The sequence below is a fragment of the Corvus moneduloides genome, chromosome 23 (assembly GCF_009650955.1).
Source record: "Corvus moneduloides isolate bCorMon1 chromosome 23, bCorMon1.pri, whole genome shotgun sequence".
Taxonomy (NCBI): Eukaryota; Metazoa; Chordata; class Aves; order Passeriformes; family Corvidae; genus Corvus; species Corvus moneduloides.
In genome coordinates, this window is record NC_045498.1 from 6621744 (window position 1) to 6638244 (window position 16501).

At 66.1% G+C, this 16501-nt stretch overlaps 1 protein-coding gene across 1 annotated transcript; it reads right to left on the minus strand.

Moving 5' to 3' along the window:
* Positions 1–411: 411 nt before the first annotated feature.
* Positions 412–11298, minus strand: CRYBG2 (crystallin beta-gamma domain containing 2). Its single transcript, XM_032132614.1, has 20 exons — positions 11143–11298; positions 6319–8382; positions 5753–5797; positions 5543–5661; positions 5149–5314; positions 4927–5066; positions 4709–4838; positions 4386–4421; positions 4160–4287; positions 3846–3972; positions 3417–3559; positions 3212–3338; positions 3091–3123; positions 2865–2977; positions 2593–2722; positions 2316–2455; positions 2108–2231; positions 1461–1619; positions 970–1129; positions 412–828 (listed from the first exon to the last, which is right to left on the minus strand). The coding sequence occupies exons 2-20, from the start codon at positions 8290–8292 to the stop codon at positions 740–742; spliced, it is 4083 nt and encodes a 1360-aa protein (XP_031988505.1). The 5' UTR covers positions 8293–8382; positions 11143–11298; the 3' UTR covers positions 412–739.
* Between the last annotated feature and the right edge of the window lie 5203 nt (positions 11299–16501).

Genomic DNA, 16501 nt, shown 5'->3' on the forward strand with positions numbered 1-16501 from the left:
GTTTCTCGCCCCGTGTCCCCCTGGCTTTGAGTCACATCCCCGGGGAGCTCCTGCTCTCGACCCAGGTGGGCAAAACCTCTTTCCCGGTGGTGGAAGATGGGTGACCTGAGCCAGCCCTGCTTCAGGGACAGTGAACGCTGCTGACCCAGAGCTCAGCCCGGGGTGCCACGACAGGGACACCCCCAAGGCCATGGGCTGGGGTCCCCCTGAGCTGGAGCTGGAGCTGGTGGGGTCCCGCAGCCCCCGGTGCTCCCAGGCCGGTGCCTCCCACCTCAAACTCCATGGCCACGGAGCTGCCGGTGCCCGTGGGCACTAGAGGGCACTGGGATCCCATCCTGGCAGCAGGATCGGGCCTGGGGCTGGCATGGGGCACTGCCAGGCTGTGACAAGGACACCAACCACCCAGGCAGAGCTGGTCCAGACAAGCAGGGCTGTATCTTACACACGTACATAAATACAGTTCGGGGGGAAGAAATGGTTGTGGGGAGGGGCTCTGCTGTTCTCCAAAGGGTCCCATGCCGGTTGTGTCTGTGGGATCCTTCATGGACCATGTTCAGGGCTCCCCAGGAGGGAGGTGGGGTGGTCCCCCCATGATGGAGAGGTTGATGGGCATCCTTCACACCAGCAGCTGGGGTGGAGAGGTGCTTGGGGGGCAGCGTGGGCGGGGTCTGAGGCCTCCTGCCCCAGTGTGGGGGTGTTGGCAGGGTGTCCCCATCCTGCCCCGTGGCACCTCTGCCCCTCACAGCACCTGGATGTCCCAGATCTGCGTGGGTCGTTCATCAGCCATTTCCCAAATGATGGCGTGGTCCCGGTCGTAAGTTCGGCCGCCTGCAGAGCGAGGGGAAGGTTTGGGGAGGGCAAACCCTGCTCCTGATGGTGATGAAGGGGTGGGTGTCCCACATCACAGCCAGCCACCCCATTTTTGGGCATCCCTGGGAAAGCAGCCCCTGCACAGGGCCAAGGCCTCACCCTTGACATCAAGGATCATGTCCTCGAACATCTGGCTGTGGATCCGTCCCCGAGAATCAACGCTCCAGGTCTGGCGTGGCATCCGGCTCTCGGACCACAGCACGGCCTTCGCGGCCCTCCCAGCCGGCCCGATGACCTGCAGGCTCATGTTGGGGGCCACCTGCGAGGGACACAGAGGGAGAGATTTCCCTGTAAATGCAGCTGCTTCTTGTGGTGGAATGTGGGATGAGCAGGAAAACCCCTCAGTGAGAGGCGGGGGTGATGAGGGTGACAAAAACTCCGCAGGGAAGGCAGAGATGGCTTCACGTCTCCAGGAGAGACTCGGGGGTGAGAATCACCAGACCTTTGGGGACAAGGCTGGGATCAGAGGCTGGGAAAAGCTGTTATAAATCCTGGAAGATGGCTGTGGGGTGGGGAGTGCCCAGCAGGAGTCCTGCCAGGGGCTGCCCCGGTCCCCTCGGCGGCACTGGCTGTCACACCTGAGCCCTGACCTGGTTTTTGATCAGCCCATCCTCGTAGTACCAGACGGAGCTGCTCTGCTCGCCCAGGCTGGAGACCACCACCCGCCCCGCCTTCATGTCCTCCACGTCGTCGGGGACCGAGAGGAAGAGCTCCAGCTCCCTGCTCCTGATGCGGAAATAGATCCGTCTCTGCAACGAGAGAAACCTGGTGTTTGCACCCAAAAAGCCCTGCTGCCTGCACCTCCAGCACCTCACCCGGCTGGGGCTCTGGGAAGGGACGATCCTGGACCCCTGGGAGCTTCTCCCCATTGTCCTCCCCTCAGGAGATCCCCACATCTCCCCAGGGCGATGGCTGCAACCGTGACCTGTCCCTTGTAGCTGGCACGGGCACGGCTCCCCACGCTGGGATGCCGTGGATTTTACAAGGCAGTTGCCCACAGGGAGCGTTTCGCCACAAAGGAGGCCACTCCCAGGGTGGGGGACAGGAATCCGGGCTGACAGTGCCGAGCTGGTGGCACCTTTCCCGTGTCAGAGCTATCAGCTGCTGCTCTCCGGCTCCCCCAGCCCACCCAGAGCGGGCTGCCAGCTCTATCTCCGTGTGAGCCTCGTGCCCCGGGGTTTTGGGGTTCACCCCACCGGGTGGCAGTGCCCTGTCCCCTCCCAAAGGTGACACTCACCTGGCGGATGGGGTAGAGGGACCCCACGTGCTGGAGCCCACTGTAGGTCAGCCAGTTGGTGATCTCGGTGCAGTCCAGCAGCCACTGCCGCCCTCGGAAGTCGCCGTGCTCGCACAGCACCCAGCTGTGGGGACAGGGTGGCGTGGGACAGGTCACCCCCGGGGGCAGGGGACACCCACCGGGTGCCGGGGGACCGGGGCTCACTTACATCCCGCCTTTGACCCGCACCGACAGCACGTGGTTGTTGAAACCCTCTGCCTGCAGACTCCGCACTTCGGAGTTCAGCTCAATCTCCTTCCCCTCGAAACACTCCAGCCCATGCAGGAAGATGGAGGGCTCCGAGAAAAACTGCGGGGTTGGGGGCAGAGACGGGAGCAGGAGTGAGGGCTCCAGGGATGGGGAGCCAGAACTGGGGGTGCCCGTGAGAGGGGAGAAACGTTCTGGGAGGGGTTCTGCTTGGGAAGGGAAGGGAAAAGGGAGCTCACCAGTGGAACCTTCTTCAAGGAGCGGATGGCAGTGGAGCAGAGGCAGCCCATGGCGCTGAGCGTGGGGTACTCACCCTCGGACAGCACGTGCTGCTCCCCTGCAAAGTCCTGCCCGTCGAACAGGATCCAGCTGGTGGGGAGGAGCATTCCCAGGCTGACAGAGCCATCATAGCAGGTATCCATCCCTCCTGTCACCTACAGCACCCCCGTTCTGCCCACCCTCCGGTGCTGCTCAGGGTGTTGTCCCCATCCCCATCCCCAGGATGCCCTACCTGCCCCCACGGACTCTGCAGGAGCGTGGGATGAAGGCTTTGGGCAGGGCCTCCTGGTCCTCCTCAAAGGCAACGTGATCCCCCAAGAAGTCAGGCTCTGTGAAAAGCAGGATCTGGGGAAGGGGGAGCAGAGGGGATTGGTGAGGGGGACAAAGCATCACCACCCCCCCACAAGGGGCTGTGTCCCCAGGGGGTCACATCCCCCTCCCCAGCCACCACCCCTGACCTTGGAGACGAAGTGGAGGTTGTGTTCCCTGACCTGGAAGCGAACAGAGAGGGGCTCTGGGTGTCCAGCTGTGACCCCCACCAGCCCCGGGGGGTCCCATGAGGAAGGGGTGTCCCCTCACCTGCAGGATGGGCTGTGCCGAGGCGATGTGACAGTCGGTGGCCCCCCAGTCCTCGCAGTTGCGGTACACCCCCTTCTCCAGGATGTACTGCTCACCGGAGTAGTTGGGGCCCTCGTAGGCCACCCACCTGCAGGGAGAAGGTGGGTTCTGGCTCTTTTCCCCCCCAGCCACGCCCCAGGCCCCCCTGCCCCGTCCCCATGCTCACACGCCGCTCAGCACGTGGATGGACTGGGTGACGGTGCCGTAGCCGGCCAGCTGCGTGTCGGGGAGCGCCTCGCTCAGCTCCACGCTCGGGCCCTCCTCAAAGTCCAGGGCCTCAAAAAGGACCAGTGCTGGGTCGGAGAAATCCTGTGGGGAGAAGGAGCCCCCGCCAAGCCCCGTGGTCTGTCAGGGGAAGGGGCTGCGGGCTGGGCACACACACAGCCGGGCTCCTTCCTGGCCTCGCGCACCCCGGGGAGGGTGGGAGCAGCTCCCAAACCTCTGCTTGGATGAGTTTGGGGGATCTCGGGCCATGCCCAGCTGCCTGACACAGGCAGGGAAAGCTCCCTTTGGGGGGTGAGGATGCGATGAGGGTGCCTGGCTCTCTCTGCCCATGCTAAGTCCATTCCCAAGCGATTCCCATTCCTGCCCTCACCGTCCGGATCAGCCGTAGGGACACCAGCTCCTTGCTGTAGCCGCCCCACTGCCTCCAGTCCTGGTACTCCCCTTCCTCCAGCAGGTACTGGTGGCCACGGAAACCTTCCTTCTCGTAGCCAACCCAGCTGTGGCACAGGCAGACACAGGCAGTGAGACTCCAGAGGATTTCCACGTGCTGGGGCACGGGGACACCATCCACACCCTCTCTCCCAAGCGACCCACAGCCATTCCACAGCCCTTCCCAGGGGTGACCATCACCTTCTCAGCCTGCTCCTGCCAGGATGCCAGCCCTGCCCTTCCCGTGCCACTCACCAGCCACCCAGGACACGCAGGGAGCCCACGGTGGGCAGCGCTGGCTCGGGCAGGCGCTTCAGGTCGTAGATGTCTCTGCTGATGGTGAAGCTGCGGCCCTGGAAAGCTGCGGCCTCGTAGATCAGCACCTGGGGACACGGCGGGGTGAAAAAGGGGACAAGGTGGGGTGAGAATGGTCCCAAGGCCATCCCAGCCCGTGATTCCTGGGAGCTGTCCCAGCACTCACCCGTGGCTCACCAGGTCTCTCCACAACGGGGCAGCCCTGGAAGGAGAAGGAGCCCCAGTGAGGCTGTGGTGGCAGGAGGGGACATTGCAGGGACATCTGCTTCCCCCCTTTAAAGCCTGAGCTGGGGTTTGGGTCATTTTCCTTTAAGAAGCTCTTTTGAAGCTTTCCCTCACCCCTAACCCACAGCAACACTTTCCAGAGCCACGCTTGGCCTGTTTCCACACCAGCATCTCACTGATGGCGAGCAGGAGCTGCTGGAACACATTCCCACCTGGATACAGCCCCGGCACCCCTGGAACCACACACCAGGAACCAGCACTCACCAGCCTGATGGGATGCATGGAGCAGATGGATGATGGGTCCTTTGCTCCCCAAGCCTTTAAATTGGGATACCCGCCTGGCTCCAGAACGTAGGGATCATCATCGAAGAAAGGCTTGGAGTAAACCAGCCAGCTGCAGAAGAGGGGGAAGGCATCACACCCTGCTCCAACCCGTGCTGGAGCCCCCCTGGCAGCCCCCCCAGCCGCAGGGTCCCGCTCACAGGCCCGAGTGGACGATGATGGAGGCGGCAGCCAGCGCCTGTCCCCGCGTGCGGGTGTCCTCGGCCGAGCCGGTGAACCTGAGCCGGGCGCCCTCGCCGTTCTCCTCGGCAAAGAGGCTGATCTCGGGGGTCCGGTAGTCCTGGGGGAACAGCGGCGTTCCGGGGCTGCGGCACCTCTGCTGGGAGGGCGCTGGGAGGCTCCGGGGGGGTCCCTGCACTCACCCGCACCACCCTCTTGAAGGAGCCGATGCGGAAGGCGCGGCTCCCGCGGGGCTGCCCGTTCTCCCCGCTCTCCCCGTACGCCGTCCAGGGGTTGTCGATCTCCACGTCCCCCTCGGCCAGGACGCACTTGCGCCCGCGGAACCGCGGCTTCTCGTACATCACCCACCTGGGAGCGGGGTGGGGGCAAAACGGGGGGAAAATCCAGCTTTACCCGCAGCCCCGCGGGTGCCCTCGGGGCAAGGAGTGGATGGGGACGTCCTGCCACCGCCGCGATGCTGCGTCCGCGGTAATTAGCACCGGCAGCACTGGTCACTCCTGAGCCCCGGGCTGCGAGCCGGCCCAGCCGAGCCCTCCCTCTGTGTCCCGCGTGTCCTCGCCCCGCCACTGTCCCTACCCGCCTCGGATGACTCGGATGGAGATGGTGTGTGAGAGCTCCCAGGACGTGGCGTCGGGGACGTCGCCCCAGATCTCCCGTTTCTGCCCCGCGAAGCCGGCATCGGAGTAGAGGATGATCTGGGAAGGGGTGACAGGGCGGGGAGGTGCTGCCGCACCGCGCCGTGCCCCGGCCAGCCCGCCCAGCCCGGCCCCACCGCCCTCCCTGTACCTTGCCAGGTCTTGTGTTGATCTTCTCCAAGCCCTCCTTGTCCTCCTGCCGTGAAGAGCCGAGGGGACGGGCGGGTGAGGAGCACGGAGGGACATGCGCTGCACCAGCCATCTCCCCGCAGCCCAAGAGAGCCGCAGCCGCAGCCTCGCGTCTGGAGTCTGCCCGGCCCTCCCACCGCCCCGAGCAGCCACACCTCGAGCGCTCCCGCACTGCTGGGGATCAGCCTCCCGCCTGCCTCCGACCCTCTTGTCACCCGCCCGGGACCCTCCCAGCAGCCGTGGTGGCACCCTCCCATCATTTGACCTCGGATCCACCCATCCCGGTATCCTCCCATCGCCCATCCCGGTATCCTCTCATCACCTATCCCAGTAACCTCCCATGACCTGTCCCAGTGCCCTCCCATCGCTTATCCCAGTACGTGCACTTTCACCCCATGGCCTCTCTGATGGGAAGCACAAGCCGTATGTTGGGAACAGGGAAAGATGCTCCAGGGTTCCATCCCCACCCCTTCCCACACTCCCGGGAAAGGAGAGCATTTCCCTGGGCACCGTGTTGGATTCACTCACCAGGACATCCTCGGGACACAGGGTCACGGTGCTCTCTGGCTCCTCGGTGACAGAAGGGACAGAACCAGAACTCAGGGCTTCCAGCATGGTCATCTCAGGGCCAGAATGGCCACCAGGGCCCAGCCCATTGTGGTCCCCGAGGAAGGGTGAGCCCGTGCCCCCGTTGCTGTCAGGCAGCTCGAGCAGGGCGGCGCTGGGGGACACAAAGCGGCTGTAGAGCACACTGTTGTCCAGGCGGGAGTAGGGCTTGCCCTCATCAGCTCCGGCTGCCCTCTGCTCCAAAAAGTGGGAGAGCAGTGCCATGCCCTTGAGGACGTTCCCTCGGAAGAGCACGCTCCTCTCGGCCGGGCCCCCGGCTGCCAGTTTGGCTTTTCCATCTGCTCCCAATGTCCCCAGGAGTGAGCCCCCCTCCACCCACCCATCGCCCACCACGCTGTCCTTGGGCACTCCACGGAGGGTCCCTGCAGCTGCCCGCTCCTCAGGGCTCAGGTAGGGATTCTCGACCTCCTCCTCTTCCTCGGGGGTCTCCGAGGGCCGCCCCGCCGGGCCCCGCGCCAGCAGCTCCCGCAGGGCCTCGGGCAGGGACACGGGGGCGCGGGGGGCCACACGGTCCTCGTGGATGGGGGGCAGAGCTGCACAGCGGCCCAGCGCCGACGGCCGGGGCTGCCGCGGGGCCTTGGGTGCCTTCCGCATCTCCGAGGGCTCCATGTTGCGCAGCGTGTCCACGAAGATCTCCATGTCCACCAGCAGCTCGGGGTCCTCCTCGGTCGCTTCTGGGAGGCTCTCAGCTGGGGCGTCAGGGGCTGGGGGCTCGGTGGGGGGCTCTGGGATGTTCTCCAACTCTTGGGCTCTGCCCTGGGGGTCTCCCATCGTCTCATCCCCCTCCAACTCAATCTCAGCCTTTGCTGATGCTGGTGTTTCAGATGAAGGCTCTGGACCATCGCTCACCTCTGAGGAGGGTTTTTCGGGGGTGCTGCCAGCTGCTGGCGGGCTCTCTGTCCTCGGTGGCGTGGCTGAAGTGGTGCCATCCACGTCTGTCACGCTTCCCTCACCTGCGCCAGCGGCGCCTGCCGAGGGACACTGCGGGGAGCTGGTCAGACTGGTTTGTGGGTCCCCGGGCCTGTCGGCTCCCAGGGTTGCATTCACCAGCGTGGGTTCGGCTTGTGGTGAGTCCTTCTCCTCGGGGGATCCCTCGGCCAGGGGCCCAGCGGCCTCTGTGGTGGCCGGCGAGCTCTCCTTGCCTGCTGCGGCCACAGCAGAGCCGCTGCCGTCCTGCCTGGGGCTGTCCCGCTGTGGCGAGGCCGTGGTGGCCCCGGCAGTGTCGTGTGTCCCGTTTGGGGCTTCCCGTCCCTCCGGCGGCCGCGGCTCAGGCCCGGCCGCGTCCCTGCCCGTCCGCAGCACGGTGACCTGCCTGGCCCTGGGCAGGGCCGGGACGCAGCCGGGCTTGGCAGCGTACGGGGCACCGGGACCGTCCCCGGGAGCCCCCGCGGGACGCTCGGCGGGGCGGGTGGGCAGGAGGGTGCCGTGCACGTAGCTCTCCCTGTGCACGGGCACCTCTCGGGGGGCACCCGCCAGGGCGGGGGTGCCGTCACCGCCGGGCCCCCCCTTGCCCCGCTCGTCCTGGCGCCGGGGCCTCTGCGCCGGGGAATAGACCTGCGAGAAGATGGGGCCGTGCGCCGTGAAGTCCTTGAGGAGGCTGACGGAGGACGAGTGCTCGCGGTGGGTCGGGGTGGTGGGGCTGGAGCCCGTCTTCTCCACGATCTCCCTCTCCCAGGCCTGCAGCAGGAGGGACACGCGGGAGGGGCTCCCGTCCCGGCCCCGCGCGCTCCCGGTGCTCTCCAGGCGCCGCGACACCAGCGAGACCTTCTGGAAGCGGGACCTGCCCTCGGGAGCACCCGCGGCTCCCTGCTTCATGCTGAGCTCCGCGCTGGAGATGAAGCCCCTGCTCTTGGAGTGCCGGAACGGCGGATCCATGCCGGGGGCCGGGCAGGGAATGCCGTGGTCCCGTAACTCCCCGCGCTGCCGGGCTCAGCCCCTGCGGCCGCCACGCTGGGGCTGGCAGAGCTGCAGGGAGAGAAGGAGCCTCTGGGAAAGCTGAGAACAACCACCCCGCTCTTTGAGGGAACAGCCCTGGCCCCCAGACCAGGCCCTCAAACCCCACAGACCTCCCTCTGATCCTGCGGGACAATATGGGGGGATCCCGTGAGCACAGGAGGTGGCTTTGGGGCTTCCTGTGGAGCTCACTCCATCCCCGCCGGCACGTACGGGGGGCACCGTGGGCCCCTCTGCCTGCCCGTGCCAGCGCTGCTGTGGCCGGCAGGGACGGTGTGAGCTCTGCCACACGGCCTGGTGGGCTGTGGCAGAGCCCGGCAGGGCGCAGGTGAGCCTGGCGGGGCACAGGTGAGTGTGCAGGATGCGGCCGGGCCGGGCCGTGCCCCGAGCTGTGGGATGAGTCAGGCGGGCAGCAGGGCTGCGCCGAGTCAGCGAATGCAGCAAACAAACAAGCCCAGAAAAAAACAGGGAAGCTGCTCCGTGGGGGAAAGGGCCGGGCTGGGATCGGGACCAGGGCTGGGGCAGCCGCGGGGTGCGCAGGAGGAGGCGGAGACCTGAGCAGCATCATCCCTTGGCCCTTCCCTGTGGCTGTGTGGCAAAGGTGGGATGGCTCCATCCACCTCTGTAGCCTCACTGGCACAGGGAAACGAGCTGGGATGGTCACCCAGCACTCACCCCCTGATCCGAGATGGTCCCCAGCACCCAGCTCCACGTCCTGGTGTTGGGTGCTGCAGGGTGGGCATCGCTGTGTTCCTCGGGGCTCAGGGCAGGGGACAGGGACACCTGTGCCACCTCGGCTCCGAGGGATGCCAGCGGAGGCGTCCCTGTGCTGTGGCCACATGCCTGCCCCAGAAGGGTTTTATTGCTGGGTTGGGGAAGCAGCTGACGCAGCAGGTGCTGGAGAGGGAGCTGGAAGTGCACCCACATCCCAGCATCTCCCAATTAGGAGCTGTTCAGTGTCACCACCCAGCTATGGGGACAATGGCAGGGATGGGGATTTGGGGTCAGCCCGAGGACAGGCTGAGATTGAGGTCCCCATCCAGGGATGGGGACACCTCCCTGCACAAGTTCCAGGCTGCTTTCCCTGGGGGACACCTCGGGAGAGGACCTCACCCTGCACCAGCCAGGTGGGATGAATCCAGGCACTGGCAGGTTGGGTTTTCCCAGTCCCTGAGGGCATCAGGGGGCCAGGGGCAGGCAGGGAAGTGCCGGGTACAGGCAGCTGCCTGCCCCTTCTGCCAGCCCGCCACGCGCCCTCCAGATCCTGCTCTCCCCGGCCCAGCAGGTCTTTCCAGAACAGATAGGAAGAGTTTGTGTCATTTTTCTGGAAGGCAATGAGACCTTGTCTGGGACAGCCAGCGCCGCTCGAGGCTGGGATCAGCCTGGGTGGGGCTGTGCAGCCACATGGGCAAATCCACAGCTGGATCCCCAGGGACACAGCTGGATCCCCAGGGTCATGGCATTCACCAGTGGAAGAGGGATGGATGCAGTGGCCATGCCCATGGCTCCAGGACAGCACTGGGACAGGGATGCTGGCTCCGTGCAGCACCGGGCTGCTGGGGGAGGGGGGAGCTGCTGACTCAGCATCCTGCCTCTCACCTGGAGCTGGATTTCCAAAGATCTCCAGGTCTGTCTTTCCCATCCCATCCCATCCCATCCCATCCCATCCCATCCCATCCCATCCCATCCCTGCAGCTGGATCCAGCACCTGGTGCCACCCTGGGCCCCACAGGACCTGGGAAAGGAGCTCACCCAGAGCCCTGCTCTGCCCCAACACCCCATTTTCTGCTAAAATAATTCCCACTCCAGCAATGGGTGAAGGACATGAGGACATGAGGACACGAGGATGCAAGGACAAGAGGACAAGACCCTGCAGCTCCCTGGTTGCTGCTGCCAGCCATCCCCACCCGCCCGGACATGCCAAGCTGGATCCAGCGGTGTTGCCACACCGGGGCTCTAATTAATCCCCCTTGGCCAGGCCAAGCCAAGCCAACCCACTGACCTCGTTTGCTGCCTCCCGTCACCCCAAAGGGTCTCCCAGCACCCAAGTCAAAGGCACGAGGTGCTGTTTAATATTCAGGAGAGACGGAGGGGCCGAGGGCAGCAGCTGCGGCTGCCTTTGAGCCGGTGACCACGGATTAAGCTGAGCCTCCGGCCACGTTGGGCTGAGCTCTGTCACCGCGGGGTGAGAGCGGACCTGCCGCCTTCAGGAAAATCAGGGATCTGGGCTGGGTGGCTGCTGCAGGTTCATGGGGAGGGCAAGGGAGCCACCGTCCCCCCTCGCTGCCGCTGCCTCCCCCCGCTGAGCCGTGTCGTGGGCAGCCACGTGCCCGGCATGGAGGGGGACAGGGGTGACAGGGGAGCCCCGCTGTCCCCTCAGCCCGAGGCAACCAGACATGGAGGACCCCAGTTCACTCTGGCGCCTCGTGGGATGCACTTTGGTGTCAGGAGTGGGATTACAACCCCAGCAGTCCCCCAAATTCAGGGACTGAAGGTGAGAGGGTCAGAGCTGGGCTCAGCCCCCACCTCCCGGCCCCATCCCCCATCCCTGGCCAGTGCTGATCCTGGGGGAGCAGGGACCCCTCCCAGAACCTGCCAAGGCTGGGCGCGGGTCCAAGCACCGGGCAGCCCGCGTGGGTGGCAGCGGGACCGGAGCACCGGTGCCCTCCTCCCCCAGCACCACGGAACCCCCTCCCTGCCAGCACCCCCGCCAGCCGGGCCGGCCCGGGCAGCGCCCTGTGCCCGGGGCCCCCGCCCTGCACCTCCGTGTACCTGCCGGCCGAGGGTCCCGCCGGGGCCAGCGGGGTCTGTGCCGTGCCGTGCCGCGCCGTGCCGCGCCGAGCGGGCTGGCGGTGCTGCTCTCTGCACACCACGCAGCTGGGCGGACCGGCAGAGTCACCCTGAGCACCCAGCCCTGAGCACCCAGCCCTGGCGCAGCGGAGGTTTGGCATTCCTCAGGTGCTGACAGCCGGGGAGCCGGTCAGGCTGGTTCCAGCACCCAACTCCCCCGTTTCCTCCGACTCAGCAGCGCCGGGAGGGAGCCCAGCTAGCCTGGGTGGCTCTGGGTCCCCCGGACCTCTATCCCACCACCCACCCGAGTGAAGGGCGATGGTAACCTCGGAGGGGACATCAGGGACCACTTTTGTCACCGCACCTCCAGCCAGCACGATGCCCCCAGCATGGGCCGGGCCGTGGGGCTGGCAGGGTCCCAGCTAAGTGTGGTGAGGGGCTGCGGGTCCCCGGGGCTGTGATTGCCCCCGGGTTAATCATCTCCCTGAGGGTCCCACGCGGAGCCCCCGGCTCTGCAGCACGTTCCCGAGAGGCTCCGAGTGCGGGGAGGTCTCCCAGGTCTCAGAGGGCTGGGGCTCTCGGGGGCCTTCACACGGGCTTGGGGATGGAGTGGAGGTCACAATAGCCCTTGGGCACCGCGGGAGACTTGACCCCGGGGCGCAGGGCCCTGTCCCGGCAGGGCTGGGAGCGCAGCAGGACCAGCACCCGCCCCCTATCCTCGCCCTGCCCTCCCGCTCCGCCCCAGCCCGCGGGAGCCCGCTGCGGTGCCAGCCTCACCCCGGGGCCACCACTCCCGGCTGCTGGCCCAGCCCAGGAGCCTCCCCGGCCACCGCCAGCCCGGCGCAGGTGGCCACAGTTCAGCTCCAGCTGGGGCGCCCGGGGCCACCCAGCTCTGGGTGACACCGCTCACGTGCTGGGGAAACTGAGGCAGAGCCGAGCTCTTTCTGCCGGGTTTTGGCAGGTCCCTGGTCCCCTCCCGTGCCCTTCGCCGGGACCCCAAGGGTGGCTGAGCACCCACGCGGGGACCGACTGCTGGTCCTTGCGGCTCGGGCACAGGAGCGGGATCTGGCCCCCGCATCCCTCCAGCGCCGTGGGCTCGCAGGAGGGGCAGAGATGGGGTCCCGGCATCCCCGGCCGGGCCGCGGCGTGTTGGGGGAGTGTCGCTGTGTGTGCACGCGTGGGTTCAGCGCGAACACGCGTGTGCCAGCGTGCGGACGTGCCGAGGCAGCCGAGGCAGCCGGCTGCGGCTCTGCGGGTAGCGGGAGCTCCCTGCACAGCCCCCCGCACCGCCGGCGCTGGCCGAGGAGGGCTCGGTCAGAGCTGGAGATGTTCCTCCCCGCAGCAAACCAGTTCCCCAGGCACTGGAGAAACTGGAGGGACAGCGGGGCGAGCCTGGGCTTTGAGTCACTGTGTGCGAAGGGAGGGACACGGAACGGGGCGCGCTGGGGACGGGCGGGGACCCGTTCAGCCGCAGCTCCCGGGAGGGAGACGGGGCCGGAGGGAGCCCCACAGCACCCCGAGTCCTCCCGGGGCTGCAGGGGGGCCCCGCTGGCATCCTCCCTGCAGGCAGGGGGAAATGAGAAGGTAAGAGTGGAAAAGGAAAAGGACACCCCCTCCCTTGGGGGAACACTGTGTGCCTGTACCCCGTTCCCAGCGGGGCCTGGAGGGCTCTGCTCTGGCCACATCTGCAATGAGTTTCCAGGTCTCAGCACCGGGGCGGGGGCTGAGCCGGGGCAGCCGTTGCTGGTGTTTGAAGGTAGTGAAGCGATGGGCTCCACATGTATCAGCCAGCTCAGCTCCCTTGGGATCACCCCGACCAGGACTTTGAAGGGGGTTGGCTCTCCAGCACCCCAAGAAAGATGAAAACCCTGTTTGGCAGACCACCAGTGAGAGGAGGAAGGTGCAGGACAGGCCGGTGCTTTGGGGGGTGAGATTTAGCTGCTGGAGGAGAGGCTCTGCCTTTCCTCCATATCCTGCTGTGCCCTCCTGGCTCCCCCAAAACAATTTTCTCCCCCACTGCCTGGGTTTTTGCCGGGGGGAGTGAGGTTTGAACAGGAGTGGGAGGATTCGAGGGGCAAGGGCAGAGTTGTGAGCTCTGGTCTGTGGGGGTCTGCAGCCTCCGAGGAATATCCTTCAGCTATCGATTCCCCTTTATCAGGGAGCAGGAATATGTATGGGCTGAAATCCTGATCAATCCCCACTCTGCAGCCGATCAATCAGCTGCTGCTCCAGGGCTTTTATCAAAGGGAGCTGCCGAATTTGGGCACAACCCATCACTCCAGGCCATGGTCCCCACCCACCTTTACCCCCTCCTGCCTTATGGGAGGGCAGGAAGCCGGGCAAGCCTGGCCCCAGGCAGCACCCTACAAGACACCCCACAGGAACACTCCTCACCCTTCCCTTGCCGGGTGCCAATGCCCCGGGGAGCCCCATTTGGGATGGAGCAGGATGGCCGCGCTCCATCCCCAGAGCTGTGGGGCAACCCCAGGCAGGAAGAAGCCCCAGGGGAGTATTTTTGGAGTGTTGGGAAGGTGCTGCCTGGTTAGGGCACCCTTGGGAAGCGCGCTTGTGCCGGTGTCCCCCCAGCCCCGCATTCCCAGCACTGGGAGCATCCCTCAATACCGGCTGGGCTTGCTGGAGGCACGGGGCGAGCGGGGGGTGTGGGGGGCCAGGGAGGGGGAGGAGCAGCTCCGTGGCCTCCTTTATTGATTGCTTCATAGCCAAAGGTCAGCGGTGAGTGTGCAAGAGTGGGGAGGAGGGAGCTGGGGTGTGAGGGGCTCGCTGCCAGCACTGGGGCTGTGCCACGGGGGGCAAGTGCCAGCCTTAGGCAGGGCAGGGTGGAGTGCCAAGCAGGCTCCCATTGCGCAGGCATCCACTGCTCCACCTCGTGCCTCAGTTTCCCCACCAGCTGATGCTCTGGCAGGACTGGGCAGTGGCCACCAGCGTCCTGGGCTGGGTGGGTGCGGAAGGAGGCATTGGGGGCTGGAGGGAAGGGTCTGTGCCCACAGGAGGCGGGTGGAGGTGGGCTCGGGGAGAGTTGGAGGAGGTTTGCGTGTCTGTGTGCAGCCAGGAGGGCTGTGCCTGTGGGATGGGCAGGGAAAGGGATCAGTTTTCCTTGGCAGGAGCTCGGAGGCTGCTTTTGAGCTGCTCAGTGGTGACAGTGACAGCGCTGGGAGGTGGCGCTGGAGCTCCGGTAACATCATTTTGCATGGCTCTTCAGCCCCCAGGACCCTGGAGGGGTTTGCAGCACCATGGGGACACCCGTCCCCATCTCTGCCAGCGCTGTGACCCACGTGCCTGGGCACTGCACGTCCCCAGGGCTCATCCTGCCGGGTCAGGGCCTGGATGGAGCCCCGGGGCAGTTCCGTGGGTCCGGCCCAGGGACAGCAGTGCTGGCACTGGGCTCACAGAGCTCCTGCCCTCGCCCCGGCCATGCCGAGGGGGAAGATTTACAGGCTGTCAGAGCCGGGGCCAGAGGTCAGCAGGGGTCAGAAAGTCCATTTCAGTGAGGTCAGTGTCCACTTCTTTCAATCTAATGAAGCCATTATTTGTGAAAGCGGCCGCTTTGCCGGCGATTCCCTTGAAGCCGAGCAGGGCACAGCGACCGGCTCTGAAAGAACAGGAAGGAGTCCCCTTCCCTTTCGCATTTGCCATTCAACAGGCCCCGAAAACAAATACACCACACACAGAAATATGACACAGGGCTGGCGCCGCTGTGGGCTGTGACACTGGCACTGGGGAAAGGACGGGATGGACAGGGATGATGCCTGGAAGTGCCGTGATCGGGGATGTGGCTGCGTCACATGGACGGAAAGTCACTGAGGATGGGCAGAAATCGGGGGGTGCTCAGGAAGTTGCTGCTGCCTTTAAATAGTTACAGGAAAATGCCTCTAGGGCCACTGGTCACTCCTGTCCATCAGGAAGGGGCTGGAGGGGGAAGCTGGTGCAGCGTGTGGATTATTTTCTGAGGGATTCGTTGTGGAGAAAGCAAGGGCTCATTCCTCACCACGTCCTTCCCTCATGCCCTCACACCTCTGCATGGGAGCAGAACATGCAGGCTGCGCCCTCCCCTAATCCCGACTGAAATGGGGAAAACTGGGAAAGAGATGGGATGGAAGCAGGGATGATCTGAGAGGGCTGGAGCCATACGGAGGGGGCTCCCATAGGTCTGGGGTTATTTTCTCCCCTCTCACCCCAGTTATCCTACAACCGAGAGGAAAACGAGGATAAATATGCAACCCTTGCAGCTAGGAGAGGGGGCCAGACGCATCCCTGCTCCCACAGCCACCGGGTGATCCGGGATCCCCACCCGAGCCGGCTGTGAGTGCCAGCAGAGAGAGCGGGAGCGTGAACATGGACACGCACTGTGGTTTCCTTCTTGCCAAGAAGGCCACCAGCCCCGTCCCCTCCACCAGCCCTGTCCTGAACTGGGAGTTCTGCGGCTGCCAGCGCCTGGTCGGGGATGGAAGTGGGGATCCCACAGGAAACCCTGGCCAGACCCTTTCCTCCTTCTGCTGCAGATGAGGTGCTGCTCCTTGGCTTTGGGGAATCGACTCAGGACCGACGAGAGACCAGCTGAGTTTCCTCCCCAGCCCAGTTCACACCCGTTAGGACCGGCGTGAAGGTGAGGTGACACCTTGTGACACCATGTGTGGGTGAGTCGTGGCACCTCCCACTCCACCTGTGTCCCGTGGGACGCGGATTCACCTGCACCGCGAGAGCTGACAGGGTCCCGGCGGGCTGGGGAGCTCCCGGCAGCTCACCGTGGGGTGTCATCGCAGAGAAAAACCATTCTCGACCTCTTCCTCCCCCTCCCTTGCCGTCCGTCAGTGGGAGTCCAGCGGGGCTGCTCGGCTCTGTGGGGAAGTGGCAACGAGGAGCCCGCGGGGGTGGGGCAGAGGGAGGAGGAGGAAGAGCAGGAGCAGGAGGAGGAAGGGCCCCGCCAGGACCCTGGACAGGGCCGCGGGTTCAGCACCACGGCCAGCGGCAGCGGCCCCGGGGCGGCGGAGCCCTCGCGCGGGGATTCCCCACGCGGGATTTCACCGCCGGCACCGGCCCGGCCCGGGGTCCCCCCGCGGGCGACACCGCGGTCCCCGCCGTGCCCGGTGACCGCGCAGGGCCCTCCCGAGGCTCCGCTCGGTGCCACCACGCGGGACTCGCCCCGCGTGGGGCGGCCGCGGTGGGCGCAGGCTCCATCCCCCAGCCCCGGCTCGCCCCGGTTCGGGGGCACCGCCGGCTCGCCCCGGTTCGGGGGCGGCGCGGGGGGACCCCCGGGCACAGCCCGGGAGGGGCGGCGGGCGGCGCTGTGCCCCCGCGGCCGGGGCATTGTCCGCCGCCGGAA

Excerpts from the sequence above, each read along its gene's own strand:
- CRYBG2 (XM_032132614.1), bottom strand. The coding sequence starts at position 8,292 with ATGGATCCGCCGTTCCGGCACTCCAAGAGCAGGGGCTTCATCTCCAGC. Across the intron at positions 5,662-5,752 it reads TCAACACAAGACCTGGCAAG|ATCATCCTCTACTCCGATGC; the intron begins GTACAGGGAGGG and ends ACCCCTTCCCAG. Across the intron at positions 3,973-4,159 it reads CTGCGTGTCCTGGGTGGCTG|CTGGGTTGGCTACGAGAAGG; the intron begins GTGAGTGGCACG and ends CCTGTGCCACAG.